At 33.1% G+C, this 21,423-nt stretch overlaps 1 protein-coding gene across 1 annotated transcript in view; it reads left to right on the forward strand.

Annotated features, from left to right (window-relative positions):
• The window catches only part of LOC129920894 (uncharacterized protein DDB_G0283357-like), a 77,534-nt gene that overhangs the window by 19,205 nt on the left and 36,906 nt on the right, over nucleotides 1-21,423 (forward strand). Inside the window, exons 2-3 of the mRNA XM_056002393.1 lie at nucleotides 17,699-18,265; nucleotides 18,391-18,544. Coding sequence (XP_055858368.1) covers nucleotides 17,809-18,265; nucleotides 18,391-18,544 — 611 coding nt within the window. The 5' untranslated portion in view covers nucleotides 17,699-17,808. The remainder of the gene's footprint in view (nucleotides 1-17,698; nucleotides 18,266-18,390; nucleotides 18,545-21,423) is intronic.

Genomic DNA, 21,423 nt, shown 5'->3' on the forward strand with positions numbered 1-21,423 from the left:
GCACGTCAACTTGAGTATATTATATTTGCTCCAGCAGAGAAGCAGAGTTCGCCTTTGCTTTGTGTCGTTTCGTTCGTCGCTTTGCAAAATAATGTAGCGCCTGAGGAAAATGTAAATTACAGATTATACCAACCAAACCAAAATGCCGTCATTGGTTTGTTTAGTTTTTGACTGAAAAGTGCCGTCGTCGTTCGTCCGTTGTACAACTATTTACAGCGACCGGAATTTCTGTCGATTTTAGTGATAACGTCTAATTAGAGGAGTTGCAAATATTCAAATTTAGTTCGCGTTTTTTTTTTTTTTATAATCAACCACGCATCCACACCAAAACCAAAAGCAGACTTGAGTTTTGCCATTCGCCATTGGCATGACTCTCGGTATATCTAAAATCTCTTGCGGTCATGTTGAATTGTTTGAAACCGCGAATTAACACATCGAAGGAGGGAGGATAAAAAGAAACTTAATTGGCGGCTGGATTTGTATTTTCAAGACCTTAATTCGGACAGAAATTGGGACTGGGAGTGTGCAATTATTTTGTCAACATTGTATAAAATGTATGTGTGTATGGTTGAGTTTATATTTATTTTTAAACTTCATCTGCTAAAACCCTTAAGGATACAAGTAACTTGGATTGTGCGTTAGTTGGCAGTTGCACTGCTACACTGAGAAATAAGAGAGCACTACTATATTTCTGGAAAATTTAATCAATTAGCCCTATTCTGAATGAAAACTTCCGGGGAAATGCTAGGGAGAAGTTCTCCAAATACGTTTAAAATTTTGTTCCCACCTCGTTTTTAGTCATAAAAAGCGATTAAAATGTATGTAACCTTTTTTTTTGGGAGCCTAACGCATTCCCCGTGGGAATTTTCATTCAGAATAGGGCTGAATGTATATTTCAATTTATTTAATATGCAATGTACAAAGAAGACTTAGAAATCCAGCAGGAAAAGAACTGTTATATTATTGAGATCATATTCAAGCCTTTTATCATTTAGGACTTTTATCAGTGCAGTTTGGCAGCTGTGATTTGCACGAAACCCGGACTGAAATGGTGATAATAATTTAAACCGCAAACTATTCTCAAAGACTTTTGACAGGCAAGGAAGTATGCTTTATAGGGCGAAAATAAGAGCAAGAAAATGAGTTAGGCTATTTGGCTACAGGGATGACAGTAGCTATTTTCCAGGTTAATGGGAAAGTTGAGGACATAATGCAGAAGATGATCAAATGCGTCATAGTGCTCAAAACATAAGGCAATATAATTTTTACGAGACATATTGGCAACCCATCTATTCCAATAGCATCAGATTTTATTTAACAAACTGTTTCTATAACCTCAAATTCTGATACAGAAACAAATTCAAATTCATTGGTTGGGTCAAAACGGGCTTGATCATTAGGCACCGTTTTAAGAGGAATATGCTTTTCATATAGTTCGATAACCCATGATTGAAAATACTCAACTTTGTCGGCAGAATTTGTGAAAGTTTGACTTAAATGCTAAGGTAACTATAAGGCATCAGCTTGCAGCGCAAAATTGTCCACTGATTAAAAATCCCTTAATTCAAAAGTGAATGGAATAGGCACTTGTGTGGAATCAATGTTATAGATAGGAACAGTAGATAAGGTCATGATCCGAAATACCATCCAAAGATAACACTGGTTTACAAGGGTTTTGCTGCCGAAACAAAAATATACTTTTCTGAAGGTTTTCGGTGTGCTGAACTTAAATCCGAAGTCAGAAACAACTAATCAGCTCCCGTTTTTGAGATATTACCGTTTGAAATTGAAATTTCCCAAGTGATGTGGCTAGTCACGCTTTGTTTAGAACAAACGAAAGAGGTCCTCAGTCGCTTCGCTACCATAAAGGCAAAACTTGGACTCGTTTGTAAATAGCACATTGGCTGTGTGTCTTTGGTCCATGGTACGCTAACAGAACTCTGGCACAAAGACGAGTGAATGGTTCTCTTTGAGAAATCCAAACCATTAATCCGTCATTTCTTGAAAATTGTAATCCATGAACGAACTTGTTCGAGCTTCGGTTTCTTAGAACCTAGCTGACGCAGACACGACAAAACTAGCAAAAATACACATGCACATGCACTGCTGTGCGGAAGGGTGAAAATTGTATGCACAAATGTACATAAATGAGAATATACAGGATGTCCCAAAAGTTAACGTCGAAACGAAAACGGTAGATAGGGTAGGTGAGGTGGTGACAGTTATCAGAAAAATAATAAAAAAAATCGCAGCCATATATTTTGGGAGTTATGGGCATTTGAAAAAAAGTCGAAAAAATGGTCACCCTGTGACGGTTTTTCATTTGCCGTGACTACAAATATTAATTTTTCTCATTTTTTTCTTTTGATACGGAACCTTGAATAACCCTGCTACCAAATGCAGTTTTAAAGCAAATATTACTTTTTTGCCCAAGCAAGCAAATGCAAAAACACCAGCATTCAGTTGGCCTCAGAAACGGAACAATACAAAACCGGGAGGCTTGCCGCCGATTTCTGAGGTCAACCCGGCGAACCCCACAGGCGGATCACTAGTGTGAAGCAGTAACGTGGGAAGGTTATGAACCCTTCGACATCGAGATCATAACAGCGCCGAGAAAAAGGAAGAAGAAGAATTACTTTTTTGCCCAACTAGGTATTAAAAAGTTTTACATGACTCTAATTCAATGACCCGTAGTGTAAAAAAAATTCACTACGATGTTTCGGCAAGTTACTTTAAAAGGTGGTGTATTCAATTCTCTTTTCAAAATGGTATCACATTGTTGAGAATATTCCATAAATAACCGAGATAAAATTTTTTTTCTTAAGAAATCCAACTTTTTTATGAGGTAATTATTTCATATTTTTTTTAAGTTTTGTATAACTATCACCACCTACCCTATCTACCGTTTTCGTTTCGACGTTAACTTTTGGGACATCCTATATATTCTCTAACAGGGTTTTTAATTTCACTAATCCTGTGCCAAAAGTCCTCTAAATCAGTTAACTGTAGAATTTTTTCAAAGCTTTTTTTCATGGATTTTTATTTTCAAAAGTTTATATTCTTCGATGACTTGCTCAGGGTAACTGATCAGGTGTAGGTACTCTGATATTAAGTCATTACAATTAAAATCCTCACCGACCTTAATCACCTGAGGATCCAAGTATTTTAAAACTGCAAACTTTTTTTCCGCTATATCGAACCTTGAATTTATTTGTTTGCAAACACAATTGGAGGCACTCTTTCTCAAAAGTCAAACTACAACAAAATTGATCGAAATAAAACATTCCTTGTTAGTACCTTAAATTTATTTTTTTTTTTTTTGATTTTACTCAAACAAACACAAACCAAAAATATTTATATTTACAAGATTTATTGAATTAATTTATACCTTGTTTCAAAATCGAATTTCTTTTTTGAAGGCAAAAACAATTTTAACAGATCGTTATTCTTTATAAATTCATTAACACCGCAGGTAACTAAAATAAATTGCATCCATTTTCGATGTCTATTACGAGTCGTTTATTTGGTCGTAAGAAATCATTTAAGGCCTTGCTACCGTGTTACTAATAAATTGAGTTCTCATTTTCTCAACCTAGACCTCATCGTCGTCGTCGTCTACCACAAAGTACATACCTACCATACGTAAGTTATTATACGAGTACGTACACACACCTTGTCTTTTTGCGATCACTTGCGTGCAACGTACGAGTACGAGCTCTTGCAATGTTCTTGCAAAAAATTGAGTAAGGAAACTAAATTTCTGTTGTCGTTTGACTGCAGTATAAACTGATCTTAATGAAATTAAAAAGTAGTTGGTTTTTGCATTCAAGTAGGTAGGTAAACAAGGAGATAAATTTTGTAATCTGCCAGGTCCTTGCTGAATGAGTCTAAAAAAGAGCATGGAAATAGATGTCAGGTTGAAATTTATTTAATTGATAAAGAACATTCTACTATACCATTCTAGGTGTACTTGTAAATTGTACGCAATACTTAGATTTATTTGTTTTAGAAAAAAATAATAGGTAATATTTATTTGACTTAAGAACGTGTGAAGTCCCTAAGAACATTTTTGAAGGGTTTTAAAACAAACAAAACAAAATGAATAACTCATCAAACGAATCAGACCAACGGATTACGGAAGTCCTTTATAATACAGTAAAATAGGGAGAAAAAAGGGGTAAATCTCGGAATGAATGTTAGTAGAAATTTTTTTTGCTCAATATCTTCCTTTTGCCATTCTATAACATATCTCAAAAGTCTAGACAAATCTCATGTCCGCTTGTCGCGATTTCAAGGTCAAATCGCGAAATGGAGATTTTCCAAATTAGCAGAAATAGGCTATGGTATTATACACACATATGATACATGATGTCAAGGTAATTTTTAATGCTGATTCCAAAAAATCTAAAATCAAGACAATCTGACGTCTCTGGAAAAAGTTATACCTGTTTTTCATCTGTCAACTCATATTATTATAACAGTTGCAAACTTACTGCCGAAAAACCCTTAAAAGTTATGGTAGATGAACCAAATTTTGCATGAAGATTTAAGAATCCATCATTATTAAAAATCAAAACAATCCATTACAAAAAATATATATACCTACGAAATAATGGTATTTTTTGATGGAGGGGCAAATTTTAGGATATGCACTAAAGAAGATTCTTGTTCATCTTAGGAATAAGTGCAAATAGGCTAATTTTTACATTTTAATCTTTGTTTGGATATTTTTTAACTACCCATAAAAATCTAAAAAAATCTCATGTCCGCAAGTCCTAATTTTCTTGGTTTGAAGATAAGGTGCAGATTTGAAAAAATTGAAAAACTACACTTCAGATATTTGTGTCAGATCAACATGAATAAGGTGCATTACTTTTCAGGGATGGTCAGGTTGACTTGTTTGTGAGTTTTGTTGGAATAAGTGTTAAAAAATACCTTTAAATCATGTCGCTTATGTTGGTATACATATAAAAACTTAAACTTTTCTTATTAATTTTTTAAAATCTGCACCTTATTTTCAAACCAAGAAAATTAGGACTTGCGGACATGAGATTTTTTTAGATTTTTATGGGTAGTTAAAGAATATCCAAACAAAGATTAAAATGAAAAAATTAGCCTATTAGCACTTATTCCTAAGATGAACAAGAATCTTCTTTAGTGCATATCGTAAAATTTGCCCCTCCATCAAAAAATACCATTATTTCGTAGGTATATATATTTTTTGTAAGGGATTGTTTTGATTTTTAATAATGATGGATTCTTAAATCTTCATGCAAAATTTGGTTCATCTACCATAACTTTTAAGGGTTTTTCGGCAGTAAGTTTGCAACTGTTATAATAATATGAGTTGACAGATGAAAAACAGGTATAACTTTTTCCAGAGACGTCAGATTGTCTTGATTTTAGATTTTTTGGAATCAGCATTAAAAATTACCTTGACATCATGTATCATATGTGTGTATAATACCATAGCCTATTTCTGCTAATTTGGAAAATCTCCATTTCGCGATTTGACCTTGAAATCGCGACAAGCGGACATGAGATTTTTCTAGACTTTTGAGATATGTTATAGAATGGCAAAAGGAAGATATTGAGCAAAAAAAATTTCTACTAACATTCATTCCGAGGTTAAACCCTTATTTGACTGGATTATTAAATGAAAAATAATGATTTCATACGTATGTCCGTCTGACTGTCAGTCTGTCTGTATAAGGAGCTACAGCCTAAACGGATGGACCGATTGACTTCAAACTTGGTATGCAGCCATTTGTAACGGGGCAATAGGATGAGAACTTCGGGATAGGGATTGTGAAAAAGGAAGACCGGATCATAAAAGGACAGGAATTTTTGAAAGGAAATAGGATATGAATGCGTATCGAACGAGACCATGGCATGCTGGCGGAGCACGACTAAGCTCGCCGGGTTAGGGGGAGATCTTGTCCCTCCGGTACGCCTCACCTCGCTACAAAATCTGAATCTCATGCCAACTCTAGTCTTTAATCTCACAAATAATAGTCGCGGCACCAAGGTTGTCTGCGGATGTCGTGGCCCCTCCACTCCTCCTAAAAATCAAACATTTAGCACTTCATTTCAGAACCCTTTGGTTCCATTAAAAATCAGAAAGTGGCGTGGCTCACAATGTTTATATTTTTTCAAAACAAGAAACAAAAAATATTCAAATTGGTACGATAAGACTTGTATTTGTATAACTCCATTTCGAGTTTATAACAAATTCCAACAAAAAAATGTAACGCATAAAAAAAAAGTTAATTTATAGCAAAAAAGTAAAGTATTTGACTAAATATACATATTTTGGAATTTTGTTTAAAAAATTCAAATGTAAGTTTTAAGACACACACGGTCTATCATCTAATGAAAAATTTTTTTTTTGAAAATCATTATTAACGGTACCTGCCATAGGACCGTTTTTTTTTTTAATCTGATCTTCTCCGAAAATGCTTATTCGATTTCAACGAAACTTTTTGTGAAGAAGCATTTATAGAATTTAATATAATATATTTTAATATAAACTAAAAATAAAATTTCAAAAAAAATAATTTTTGGATTTAATTTTTGAATTTTTTTGAGATTTTGTTTTCAGATGTTGATTAGTGATTTCTACAAAATGGCATACCAATTTTATTTTAAAACTTTTTTTCCAAAAAATTATTTATAAAAAATTAGATTTTTAAAAAACGGCTCTTAACGATTTTCAAAATTTTTTTTCTAAAAATGCATGTTAACATATCAATCAAAACTGCATACCTACTTGTTTTGTGGGGCGATTTGATTTCAGATGTTGTTTTATTTTTTTTGAAAAACGAATTTTGTTTTTGTTAATTTTTTTTTTTTATATGCCTACATTTCCCAATTTTTTATATAAAAAGTCTTAAAAATTTAAGCAACTTGAACCCGTGCATTTTATTTAGTTATGGATTTCAAAAAAATTCATAGAAGTACTTCTACACTTTCAATTTGTATCAATAACACGAATCCATACAATTTGTCCAAGCGCTTTACATGACCTAGTCATCTCAGGCGCTGCACCTTTAATCCAGGCGGTGATAGCGGAATAGTCTCCTTGATGAGATCAACGGATGAACTATACAGGGTGTCCCAAAAGTTAACGTCGAAACGAAAACGGTAGATAGGGTAGGTGGTGACAGTTATCAGAAAAATATTAAAAAAAAACGCAGCCATATATTTTGGGAGTTATGGGCATTTGAAAAAAAGTCGAAAAAATGGTCACCCTGTCACGGTTTTTATGTGCCGTGACTACAAATCTTAATTTTTCTCATTTTTTCTTTTGTTACGGAACCTTGAATAATCCTGCTATCAAATGCATTCAAAAATTTTAACTCAGCTGCATCAGTTTTAAAGAAAATATTACTTTTTTACCCAACTTAGTACTAAAAAATTGTACATGACTCTAATTCAATGAGCCGTAGTGTAAAAAAAATGCACTACGATGTTTCGGCAAGTTGCCTTAAAAGTTGGTGTGTTCAATTCTCTTTTCAAAATGGTATAACATTGTTGGGAATATTTCATAAATAACCGAGATAAAATTTTTTTTCTTAAGAAATACTAAAAATGAGGCTTTGTTCCTGAAGGCCTTAGCAATAATAATCCGTTTTTACCAAAATCGGATTAGCTTCCTTTTTCGAGATACCCCCCGTAAACGTGTTTTTTTCGAGAAAAATTTATATCAGCGCAAGGCTCGAGTACGATAACTTGGGCGCCGAGAGTTGAAAACGGTTTTTTGTAGAGGTATTCAATACAATCATTTTTTGTTATGATTGTATTCTATTACATGAGGGTTATTGCTATGAAGACCTAAACAAACCATTCAATTTTTTGAATTTTATTTATAACTTGTTAAACCACTTAAATATTCTAAATAAAATTATTTCTGATTTCTTGACCTTCTATCTAACAAAGGAATTTGTTCAATGCTTTATTCCTTTCCACGACCACCTTTCCACAAATAATAATAATCATCAAAGACATTAAATAAAAGTATGACGGTTTATATTTGTATGTACGAGTATCATGTATGTCCTGAAGGTGCAACCCCATTTCCTCAGATTATAAATTCTAATTTTGAAAATTCGTTGAAAAATGAATTACTAAGCTCATCCATCATCATATTGTTGGTGTTTGGCCAATACAATTTTATAACACGCATTCTAAAGTTTTCTTTGGGGTAATCCTTTGGAAAATATTTCTAGCCACCCGCCCGTACCCGCCAGCAGCACAGATATAATATAACCCCATATGGAATAAAATGCACGACTGGGTCGCACGAACTTGCTCTTGGAGTTAAAGTTGCTTACATTTTTAAGACTTTTTATATAGAAATTTTGAAAAAAAAAAATAAAATTCGTTTAAAAAAAAAATAAAATCTGAAATTAAATTGCCCTCCAAAACAAGTATGCAGTTTTGATTGATATATTAACGTGCATTTTTAGAAAAAAAATTTTCAAAATCGTTAGAGCCGTTTTTTAAAAAAACAATTTTTTATAAATAATTTTTTGGAAAAAAAGTTTTAAAATAAAATTGTAATGCCATTTTCTAGACATCACTAATCAACATCTAAAAACAAAATTTCAAAAAAATTCAATGTCACGTTTTCGAAAATTTGATTTTTCAAAAAAAAATTTTCAAAATTTTTTTAAAAATCCAAAAATTATTTTTTTGGAAATTTAATTTTTGGTTTATATTTAAATTATATAAATGCTTCTTCACAAAAAGTTTCGTTGAAATCGAATAAGAAGTTTCGGAGATATTCGAATTTGAAAAAAACGGTTCTATGGCAGGTACCGTTAATAACGATTTTCGAAAAAAAAAATTTTCATTGAAATATAGACCTCAGCTTAAAACTAACATTTGAATTTTTTAAACAAAATCGTTGGAGCCGTTTTTGAGATATTTCAATTTGACTAAAATCGGTATATGACAAGTACCGTTATTTTTGGTCCAAAAAAATTAATTCCAAAAACCCCTCTGGAGAGTCGCCAAATAACGCTACATACCAAGTTTGACATTAATCGGTCCATCCGTTTAGGCTGTAGCTCCTTATACAGACAGACAGACAGACAGACTGACAGACAGACTGACAGACAGACAGACAGACAGACAGACGGACTTCCGGGACCCACTTTTTTGGCATTGTCTACCATCGTAATGTCATGGAAAAATGTTATCTCAACTTTTTTTTTTTGTACGAATGCATAACTTGATATATAGTACCTATATCGCAAGTAAAAAAGGAGCTATAGCTCTGTACTCATTCTTTCAAACTCCCACTCCTACTGGCAATGGCACTGCTTGCTACACACTTCGTACTGCGTCCTTCGCCACTTTCATTAAAGGTATCCTCGTCGTCGTACGATATGTGCGGCGTGCCCGCCATGCCTTGGAGTGAGGTTTTGTGTTGTTTGATAGCAGGAGCAGCTATACGAGTATAGAGTAGGTAGGTTATACATATACATGAAGGGGGCGTGAAGCTAAAGGGGCGACACTTTAATTAGTTCGTTTCAAGTTGCCTGTAATTCCGTTCACAATGGCAAAGGAATGTGTGTTTAATTAAAATTTCGCCATTGTTTGTACGCTATGGCATTTAATTAGGAAGTGCTGCTTTTAATATTATTGTTGGCGTGTAAATATAACGTCAAATGCTTTACCCACTTATGTCGTTGTCCGCGTTGCAGCAGCCATATATACACGGTATACATATATACCACTACCACTCACGTACACATGGTTACTTCTATGAATCTATTGTGCAGTTAGGGTTTTTGGAAAATGAGACGGATACTCCAAGCTCAACCAAACGGCAAACGGAGGTGGAGAGCTCCAAACAGCTATTTTAGCCGAAGGCAGTCGGGCGGAAACGTATTGAGGTAAATTTAATTGCGTCAGCAGTTTATTTTCCTAAAAAATAAAAAAAAAAGAGTTTTCGGTTTAATTGAAATTTGATAATATCGGTGCTTGGGGTTGCAATTGATTGGCATCCAACAATGAAGTCTGGCATAAAGTTGAAGCACGATAAAGTTCATTAACAGAAACAGGGTTGTACTTCTATGGGTATATGCGTTTGTTGGTGGTAGTAGAAATATATAGCAATGTGGAGATATAGTAAGTAGTCTTGTTTTAATTATGATGCTCGGATATGACTCTTGTGACGATTCCAGACTTGGCAACTTCAGTGACATTGACAACACAGTAATTTGTACTTGAAGTTCCAATTATATTTTACAATATTCCAAATTATGTATATTAATAAATGTATGTCAAATCAATATCTATCCTAGCAGGAACTGTAAAGAGCATCGTTTTCATTGAAACTGCTCACAAAAAAAGTGGACGAATAGGGAAATAACATTGTTTTTTTTTGTTACCATGTCACCAAAATTTCTTAGCCTAGAATATAAAGGCTAAGTCAGTATCAGTAAAAAATCCAAGTTGATATTATTTAAATATTCGGTCCTCAGGCGTAATAACTCCGGGGTTGTTACTATTATACCTGCGTGCCATAGAAACTACACTTTTCGCAGATGTGAATAGTTCAGCTCCCTCCAACTCTTCCCAAATAGCCCTGACTCTACCTGGACTCAGTATTCCGACTCAGCGTTACCGTTGAAAATTTTTGAAAGGTCGCTAAAAAAGTCGCTTTCAGAAAAAAATGGTCGCTAATCTAAAAAATTGAAAAAAAAATCTGCCGAAAAAGTCGCTATATGAAAAAAAAGGTCGCTAAACCGTTTTCATATGTTTTTACATAGAAAAATAAACACAAGTTGTCCTGAAACCAAGTTTTTATTAACAACAACAAAAATAACAAAATTAGAAACTAAAAAGTGGTTGTCTGTAAAAACCGGTTTACGGACGATGATTTTACGTGATAACGTCATAAGAAAACAGGTCGTGTGCTATTGTTAGTAAAATAATCTAAAAAATATTAATTTGCCAACTTTCTTGTTAAAAAAATTATAAGATATAATAAATCTTATAGTAAAGTACTTAAACTAAAGATTAAGACCTAACATATGTATAACTTAATGATTTGTGCAAAAACGGAATAACTTTTTGAATCCTATCATAATTTACAAGAAAAAGCTAAATCAAATAGTCTTTTTTCTTTTCTCATTATATCAACTTTTTATGTGAAAAACTTACAAAAAAATTACGTAATTAAAAAGTTCAATATTTTTTCTAAAGAATAAAACCATACTTAGATTTTTACAGTGCGTAAAAGGTAAAAAATCAATTTTAGTTATATAAATTTTATACCATGTCTGTGCGACATCTACAAAAAGAGCTAGAATTTTGTGGACCCAATCAGTTTTCATCAAAAAAAGCAAAAATATCAATAATTTTTATCTTCTTACGCCATTAAATAAATTTTTTTAAATTAAAATAAAAAAACTAGACCGACAACTCCACTCTTGCAGCATTATTTTATTTGTTTGAATTTTTTTTCAATTTCTATTGCTAAATGCTTGTCCAGCATTCAACTCGGTCTGCTCAGAGCGCTCAGAGCGGAATAAGTTATTTTATTCTGAGTCCATCGATCGCCCTCTGAACAAGCTCAGAATACGTTCAGAACGAAAAAAGAAATTGAAGCTCTAAATGTTAAGAAATAAAAAAGAAATACAATTGTTAGATAACAAAAAGTCGCTATAATGAAATTGGTGAAAAGGTCGCTTTGAATAAAAAGTCGTCGCTTGGTCGCTAAGGATTCAAAAAGGTCGCTAATAGCGACTAAAGTCGCTTAGCGGTAACGCTGTTCCGACTCTTCTGCTTTCTTGAGTAATCTATGTAGTTCCATTGCATTCTTTGTAGAGGCATCGATTTTATACGTGTAGGTATTTAATTACACGTGTCCAAGTGTAGTTTAAAAAAATTTAACGTGTATTTTATTTATACACCCGTAGTAAGCAAATACACGTGTAATTACATACAAAAAATATTTGTTTTCTTTTTGGGGGTAAAATGCGAGTTTTAAAAACTAAACAACTAAAGATTGTTGTGCAATAGTTTGAATTTTTTGAACACCTTATAAATAAATTTGATTGAAAATTAATTAAATTAAAACGACGAATTATGAACAGTTTATCATTACACGACCCGACGATCTGGTCTGTCCGGCAAGTTCATTCATAGTTTGTTTAATAACTCCTATTGAACGCCAATTTTTTTGTAAATATAATGATTGTATATAAATATGAATAAAACAAGAAATAAACTCAATTCTCAAGTTGGAATAAACGTTACGGGTATATATTTGTAAATTAAACGAATAAATTGCAAAAATAATGATATTTTTGAAAAAAATTCTGATAATTTTTGCAAGATATAATTTTCTCAGAGAAAAGTGTACCAACTATTACATCGTATATTTATTTTTCTTTGTTAATCATAATCATCGTTTAGTTGTAGCTCTAATGGTTTCCCAAGTTCATAGTGAAAATTATCGCAAAAGGTGTCTTACCAAAATTAGTAGAAAATTCAAATAAAATAAATTATAACTATATATAAATAAAAATATGAAGCCTAGGAGTTGGGAATGGCAATACGCTCATCCAAAAGGTACAAATGCTTTGTGCGATCTATGTAGCGAACAACAAAACGTTTTTCCTGTCCTGGTGGAGGAACAACCGGAGCTCTAGGACGTCATTTGAAGGTAATCCATGGAATTTAACCAACATTGAATGAAAACAACTCGGTTTCTACAGACACCTTTTTCGCAGATCATTTATAAAGAATTTTTTTTTTATAATTTTATAGTTGTGGGGCCATCTTCTAGTTGCACCATATTCTGTTCTATACGCTTTTTGTATCGCGTTTTCGCTGCTCGAAATTTTAGTTCGGGCTTGAATAGGCCGTAGAATTTTAATTATTTTTTCTATCGATTTCCACTCATGCCTTACAATTTTAAATTTATTTTAATTTGTTCCTTCATCTTCGGTTATGTACTACACTTTCTTATTTGGCAGAACCTGAGTCTTCTGGATAATATCTTTTTTCTGGTTAATGAAATGCCTCGGGGATTTAATAAGCGCTAGGCTTTTCTATCCCATATCCTATGGTATTTGGTTTAAAAAAATTTAATTGGGTATAATCGCTGCTCTCAGTTTTTTTGTTCGAAAGGAGTAGGTATGTACTTATTTTTGGAAAATTTAAGTTCTATTATATGTTGGAGGTAGATTCTTGAATTTATTTATTTTTTTTTTTTTGTTAGTTTGTACTGCGAGGTTTGATTTTTGCAATCGAAATAAACTTCGATTTTAAATTTCATCACTTCAACTTTCCCAGAATTGCTTAATTGAACACAATTTTAGTATCTACCGTGTCGTAAACGTTTTTTTTTTATTTTGCATTTTAGTCTGATGTTGAAAAGAATTGGAATACTATCTTATCTCTTACTGTCTTCAAGCTCATGTATTAAACTTTGATTGTATTGGATAACGTTGAATATTTATTTTGGTGTGGATCTTCACATGTGTTTTAGATCTTTGGTACCTCTTTTTGTGCATAACACATACAACCTACATATTTCTGACATTTGTTCCAGTTCCTCCTGCGGTTCAATTTTTTTTCAAAATAATACGGGGTAATTCTTCTTACTTGTTTTCGGGCTCTAGATCTGCGTACAAGTCGAGTTGGTGAGCGTTGAAAACCGATGTGATTATCTACTATAATTTGCTCTGCAGCTGCCCTCTACATTTCTCTTTGTGTCTTATTGAAAATCTTTCATTTTCGTATGGCAGCTCTATGCTCTCGCTTAGTCATGTCTTTCACTAGCTTTTATTTGCGCTGTACCTACCGTTCAATGTGTTTCGTTCTGATTTGTTTACAGGATCCAGCTTAAACTTAAGCTTATAGTGACGTTGCTTTTTCTGCAGGTATCAAAGCCATTTGGTTTAGAGTTTAGACGAATTAAGTAAAGGGAACGAGTAGAAGTAACAATGTTTTACCCTTTGCTCGCATATAGGTAATATACTTCTTTTTTCGAAAGTCAATTTAATCAAACCTTTTTGGGAAATCACAATTTGAAAATCTTAAAAATGTGGTTACTTAGCCGAGGCACACTTATTGTTTTTAGGCTCTGGGCAGGAATCCATTTTTTTTTTTAAATTAACAAATTCAGGACAAAAATATTTCTATTAAAAAAAATTGTCTTTTGAGTGACTAAAATAATTTTCTTCACTCTTTTTCTCTGCACATGAACAATTTTACCTATTTCTGGCAAATTTATATTATCGCAAACCTTTTTTCATGTGCATAACACTCGCAGAGTTCTAACAACCCATTCATATTTAAAGAATTTTAGCTTGTAATGAAGACTTTTCGTTTACGTTTACTAATAAGTTCAATGATTCAACGATCAATTTTTCGCCAGGGAGCATTTTTTCGGCATTGTCAACACCGCCTTTTGTTTTAACATAAAATTGTATTATTCCTGGTATCATTTCGGGCTCAGGTCCTATTTCAAGACTGTGGTGCATTGTATTTTGGACGACGACGCGACGCACAATGCGGCAAAATGACGAAAAGATTGCATTAAATCAACCAGAAGAGCTAGACACTTGAAATTTGGCACAAATCTTACTGTTACATATATGTATAAGCACGTAGCCAAAATTTCGAACGGTCACGCCCATTTTTAGGGTTGCCATCCATACATTATTTTAAGATTTTCGAAATTACTCGGAAAATCCTCAATTTTTTTATAACTTTATATGTATGTGTTTTATAAAATATAATACAAATGCAATCATAAAAAAATAATCACGAATTAGGGTTGCCACTTTAGAAATGTTGTATGTTTTTTTTTATTATTATCATACATATTTTTCTTTAATTTAATTTTTTTAAATATTTTCTTTTACACAAACATATTATAAATAAACGAATTAAATAATTTAAATGTCTTAATCACTCTTAAAAACTTCATTTTCATTTTGACGAGGAACATATTAACAAATCAACTGCCTCCTGACGCAGATACTGAAGTTTTTTTTTTTTTAAGTAGCTTTCGCATACTCGTTAACACCGGATCTGATGACAGCAAGAAAAAAGCCGTATTTTCTCTGCTGATTTTTCTTGAGTTTTGTTCTCTGTATTCTTAAAACTTTGTTTCTAGCTTCCTGTTCCTGGGCTTCTTCACTGAGTTGCCCAATGGGTAATGAAGCAAATGCAATTATTTCACGCCCATGGATTAAATATTTATGGACGGTAGGAGGCATACAGTACCACGGATATTTTGAAATAAAGTATTTTGCTGTTTCATGAGAAAATTGCCTGAATTTCGAAGAGTTAACTTCATGGCTGAGTGAAACCAAACCATCATAATTATATGTATTTTTTTTAACAAACACAAATTAATTATAGTAATTTTTGCTGAAATGTCTGCCTTTTCAAAAAATCTTCTGGCCGTATTGCCATCATTGGAATTTCCAAACCCTGGCTTTGGTTTATCCACGATTAAGCCCAAACGCGCTCGGAACTTTCTTTGAATTTGTGTTTTTGTTTCGTTTACAATTTTTTCTTTTATGTTATGTTTTATGTTCTTCTACCTTTATTTGCCATTTTTTAATTTTCAATTTATATGAGACATGAAGTAGAAATTCGAAAAAGCGAATCCAGCCGTGAAAAACTGATAACCCAAACTGCAAATTGACAGTCTTAATTGGTCTTTGTATCATTTCTTCTATTGAATTAAAATCTTTTTGTTTAGCATTTCAAATATAATATTTTTGTGTAGATGAGTTTTCTGTAATGGCATTCGCATTACACACTTTTCCATCAATCGTGGTGAAGATTAAATTGTGTTAGATGGATATTGTATTTTCGGATTCTCTTACAATACTTGGCTGCAGTGTTGCTGGAGAGAAATATTAGAAGGTAGTACGGCAGAAAAAAAAGGGGAGTATTTTGAACAAAATAGGAGTACAGCCATTTTTTTGTCTTGAAATCCTCCAGCAAAAAAAGACACATTTAATGGTTTTTTTGGCACATTGACTTTGGCGGCAGGATCTTTGTTTTTCTTTACGGATTTTGATTTGGTTGGTGTATCAACAACATCGTTTATTCTTGCACCAGGCGATTTTGGTGGTAAATTTATAGGAACCGCAGCAGATTCATTCGTTGTGGAACCTTTAGCAACACAAGACACATCATCTATTTTTGTTTTTGTCTTTACCGCCTCAAAGGAATCCAATTTGTCTAGATATCTATAATACAAGTTTATGTACATATGTAGGTACTTTGAATTATTCTTACAAGAATATAAATATTTTAAGCATTTATTAAACAAACCTTTTCATTTTATTGAACTGCAAACAAAAAAACAGAACCACCAAAGAACAATATAAGATTCAGGAAAGGTAACAGTAAAATATATACCAAGCTGACAGATGAAAATTAAAACGAAAAATAAAATGAAACAACAAAACAAAAAAAAGGGAAATTCCCTTTGAAGGTAAAAGTGCTGCCAAATTTTCATTAAATTTAAAGTAAATTAAATTTATTCAGGCTGACATTACACTTTGCTACAAGTGTAAAATATTTTTTGTCATTAAAAAAAATAGGAGTACGAATGTGAAAGGAGGAGTACGGGAGTACGGAGGTGCTGAAAGTAGCACAATACTCCTATGGGAGTACTTTCGGCAACACTGCTTGGCTGAAGATCGGCAAAATCTTTATCTATTCTTGTTTTTTTTCAGCTACGGATACTGCTGAAGACTCTTAAAAATTCAATTTTTATATAATAATTATATCTTGTTGAACTAGGACGTGAATTTTGCCATATTATTTTTGAGCCTGAAACTAGGCGAAGTGGAACAAGGCAAAGGCAAGTAAGAAACGCAGCCGAATTATCCGCGTTCAATTCATGAAAAGCTTGCTTATATAAGCTGTGTCTACAGCTTCCGTCGAATTCAAATTAATTCTCTCTCTCTCTCATTTTTAATTCTCTATTCTATTTCGAAGAGAAATAGATCGCTTATTTAAGACAAAGCTCAACTTCACGATTTGAATGCCAGCTTTTTTGAGATGTGCCCCATTGTGCTACCGACGGTGTATTTATTTTTTTTACTCATACATATATGAAACAAGCGAACTGGAATCCGTTAATGCGAACGTTGATCGGAACAGTGGTTTTTTTCTAACAAAAGTCTTGTTGGTATATGTACTTATTTTATTTTTCGGAACTGTGCCAACCATCGTCAGATTCTTCTGGTTTTTTTTTCTAACAAAAGTCTTGGTGGTATACTTATTTTATTTTTCCGAACCGTTCCAACCATCGTCAGATTCTTCTGAAGCAATTTTTGTCCGAGTTGGTATGTGGAAAAAAAATTATCCAATGTAATGTTGTGTCTCTTCAAGCCTTCAACTAGATTCAAAACCTCTCGCTCACCTTTATTTTTCTCAGCTTCACCACCAACTTGTTTTCCTAAATAGGGTTGGATCAAATGAAGTTTCAGTACAAGTACAAGTCCAGCCCCGGCTTATTAAATGATTTCATACAAGTCATCATCCTTCTATTTCTTTGTACATACTTAAAATAACTGATTTTGAACTCCAAAGCTTCAAAGTGGTGGTAATCTTTTATTGAATAAAAAAATCAAAAACCAACTTTCATCTACTTGTATTTGATTTCACTAATTTTAGTTTGTTTTTTATTTTTTAATTCCAGATATTTAAATCGAAAGTGAGGCGCACATCATCACTAAATCGTTTATAATTTTCTTCCATTCACTGACAAAGAAAAAACTTTAAACCGTCAAGCTGGCCGCTGCAATAGCAATGAATTCCCACTTCCAGCCATATTCCGAACTTTCTACATCGCATTCGCCGAGTCCTGAAAGTAGTGTCTGTTATACAAATCTATCGGAAACAAATGGCGGCGGTGGTAGCAATGGTGGTGGAGGTATATCAGCACCGACCAACATTAGCACGGGTAGTGGAAGCAATGGCAATGGAAATGGTAATGCTGGTGGAAATAACGGTATTGGTGAAAGCATTAACAGCAATAGCAACAGTATCTCTTGTAACGGAAGTAACATGGTGGTGCACCACCAAAATGGACACAGTCTTTCATTAAGTGGTGGTGTTGGTGGTGGCGGTGGTGGAGGAGGAGGTGGTGGTGGGAACAATGGTGCAAGCGGTTGCGGTGGTAATGCCACTCGCAATAATCAGCCGGCTTTTCATCAATTGAATAATAACAATAATTGTTCAGTTAAACAGTGCTCTGGTTGTGGAGGTAAGCTAACTAAATAGATGAAAATTATTGCTCTCTGATTAGATTTCAAATTGTTTACTACAAAGTTCATTTCCCTGTTATTGACTGAAGTTTTGTTAGTAATTAAATTTTATGAAATATTTCAGGAAAAATCATCGAACGATATTTTTTACACGCACTGGACAGATACTGGCACAACTCTTGCCTCAAATGCTATTGCTGTGGGGCAATGCTGGCTGACATTGGATCCAGTTGCTATACAAGAGGTGGTATGATTCTCTGTAAACCTGACTATTCTAGGTAAGTTCAAAGAAAATCTTTATCATAAATAAAATACTTAATGGCAGGACGATGATGGCAACAGCACCCAACAAAAGTGATGAATTATTCAACTTTATTTTCATAATGATGGCAAAGAGGTCATCTTGATTAGGTAAATTTTGTTGCCAGGTTCAGAAAGAGAAGTTATTCTTGTCCTTCCATTTCTATATAAAACAATGATTGAATGCAGATTTCCTTTAAGGAAATTTGAAACTTTTAACCATTATAAAATAACGATTGTGTTGGTTTTGACACTTTGGATACAAAAATTGTAATCGAATACTTTGCAATTTATTTGATTGGTAGCAGGGATTGGTTTCAAACAAGTTCATTTGTTTGGAGAATCAATTTATATGAAGATATGAAAAAAGGTGTTCGAATGATTTCTTATTGAATCTTTTGGAAAATGGTTCATGTTTTCTATTTATCTTTGTGCAATTATTTTATTCTTTTCGACTAAGAATTTTACTATAACATTTAAAGGAAGGGCATTTTTATGAACATTTGCCTAGGTCTGCTTCAAAGATTTATTTTGTATCTGCCCATTATCTATCCGTCAAACGTACATTTCTCATCATGTGGCGATTATACACACTCCGGATTTTGGATCGCTAAATTGTCTTATAACTTTTACCGACTTTGTTATACCTGGTCTGGAGTTGAATAGCTAGGCTACTATGTTATCTTTCCAAGCGAAAGTTGATATTTCTATTCCTCCCAGGAATATCTTTTTATCTTTTTCTGTGGGAAATTTATATTCGGGTATACGCCAGGTTTTTGCTACCCATTTCAAATTTGAAACGAATTTGATTATTTTTGTTTGTATGTATTTCCACCAAAACCTTTTAGTTTTCATTTCGTAAACTATATGTTCAAAAATCAAGAACTTTATTAGACTTGACAATACTTGATTTTTTCGTAAAGTTCGACTTTTTTAATCACAGTTTGGTTAATTTCGCTTGGCTTGGTAACGCAAATCTAACAATATTATATTGACTGGTTACGCTTTTACTTTAAAAGGTTTGTATTTTTAAGGAAAAAATTTGTAACAGGCTGATTTTTGCTATACAAAGTTTAAGGTTCCATTATGACAGTATTTGTACATGACAGTCCATGACAATGACCGCAAACAGTAAAGCAGTTAAGTCCTGCTAGCCTACAGCCTTAATTTTAACCACAACCTTTACAACAGTTACAAAACATTGTACAAAGAAGTTCTTCTGCTGTTAGCGCGGCGGGAGCACTAGTGTTAAGGCTCCAAAACATCTTCTGGATTAATTAAATTATTTCCAAGCCTTTTTTGAACCTACCTTATAAATGTGTTGTACAGCGGCAACTTAGGAATGGCCGAGCAACTAAATTATCAACTTGATCTAATCGTTCGCTTACAGCCAATACGAATTTCAATTGTGGACTTAGAGATGCGCCATGCGCCGGGAATCTCTTGACATCTTGAAAGTGCTTACACAATGTGGTTATGGCTAGAGTTACAGCACTGTTCCATCCGACTCCTTTATTCAATTTTTATGTGGTGCTAAGTCTAGTAATTTTTCATTTAATTTGAAAAACTTTTTCCGTCACACTTGAAAAACTACTTGAAAGACCAAGCTAAATCTATTAATTTGAAATGTTGATAAGCTAAAAGGCCAACATTTGGGTGAAACTAATCATGTGGTGAGGTCGCGCAATGCGTAGTGTACTGGCCTCTGAACTCGCTTGGTCAGAAAAGAGTTAGGTAAGCAAATTTTCTTTCCCCATAAAACCATCTGGTGGTACCTCTTAAAACATTATAACTACCTCTTGATAGAAAATAAATTAGTATCAGACGTTTTAACTACGGCCTTACCACCACCAGACGTCCTTGAAGTGTTTGGAAACACTGATTCTCACACATAAATACATTTTGTTTCTGGAACTGAAACCATTTTATGAATTCTATTTAAATTGTCTATTGTATATCTAATATCTTAAAAAGTCTTAAATGTATTAAAATTTTACATAATTTGTTTTTTAACTAGTAATCTCACAATAGTTTATTTTTTTAAATTAATCATCTTCTTCTGATTCATTCGATCGAATCCGAATCGTTCTCTAAATCGATTTCAGTTTTGAATTCTTCTTCCTTTAAAATGTCCTATTCTGTCTTGCGTAGGATTTCCTTGGAACCATTTTAATCGAACTACGCCAGCTTCCATTGTCCAACCAGTTTGACATGGTGAAATATTTACTGTATTGTTTCAAATGGCATTCTTCCACAAATTACTTCTGAGTTACAGTGTTTTATCGGCTCCAACAAAACGCTCTTGTTAGGAGGCAAAATACTACCTCCAAAACCTGTATACCGTTTTGGCATAAGGGTTAAAAACTATTTACAGAAGGTAAAAGTTTAACTTACTTTTAATATTTTTGAAGATTTTTTCGGATGAAGGCTTACACGTCTTGTAAAACAATTCATATCTTCGTTGTTCTATCACAGAAGAGGTGTTATACATTTTACAGAAAAACTCTTCAATTATGTTTATGTCGTCCTCGCTTATGCAAACTGCATTTCCAATATTTGAAAATGCATCTTGAAAATCTGGTGATTTTTTGTTTGTTCTGTCCTTTTTTTAAAAAGTATAGTCACAGCCCGTGAAACTATGAAATGCAGGTAATGCATCACAAAGGTTGGGCCCAAAATTAATAAACATTTCGTTAATGTTAATGTACCTTACATAAAATTTTGGTTGAAAATAAATGTTAAATATTTTTAATCCTTTTATTATTTACCTCAAAGTATTCTTTGATACATTTCCAATTTCGAGCCATATCTTTAATTGGTTTTGTAATTTGGGAATGGAATTAAAAGATATAATCTA

This window comes from Episyrphus balteatus, chromosome 1 (genome assembly GCF_945859705.1).
Source record: "Episyrphus balteatus chromosome 1, idEpiBalt1.1, whole genome shotgun sequence".
Taxonomy (NCBI): Eukaryota; Metazoa; Arthropoda; class Insecta; order Diptera; family Syrphidae; genus Episyrphus; species Episyrphus balteatus.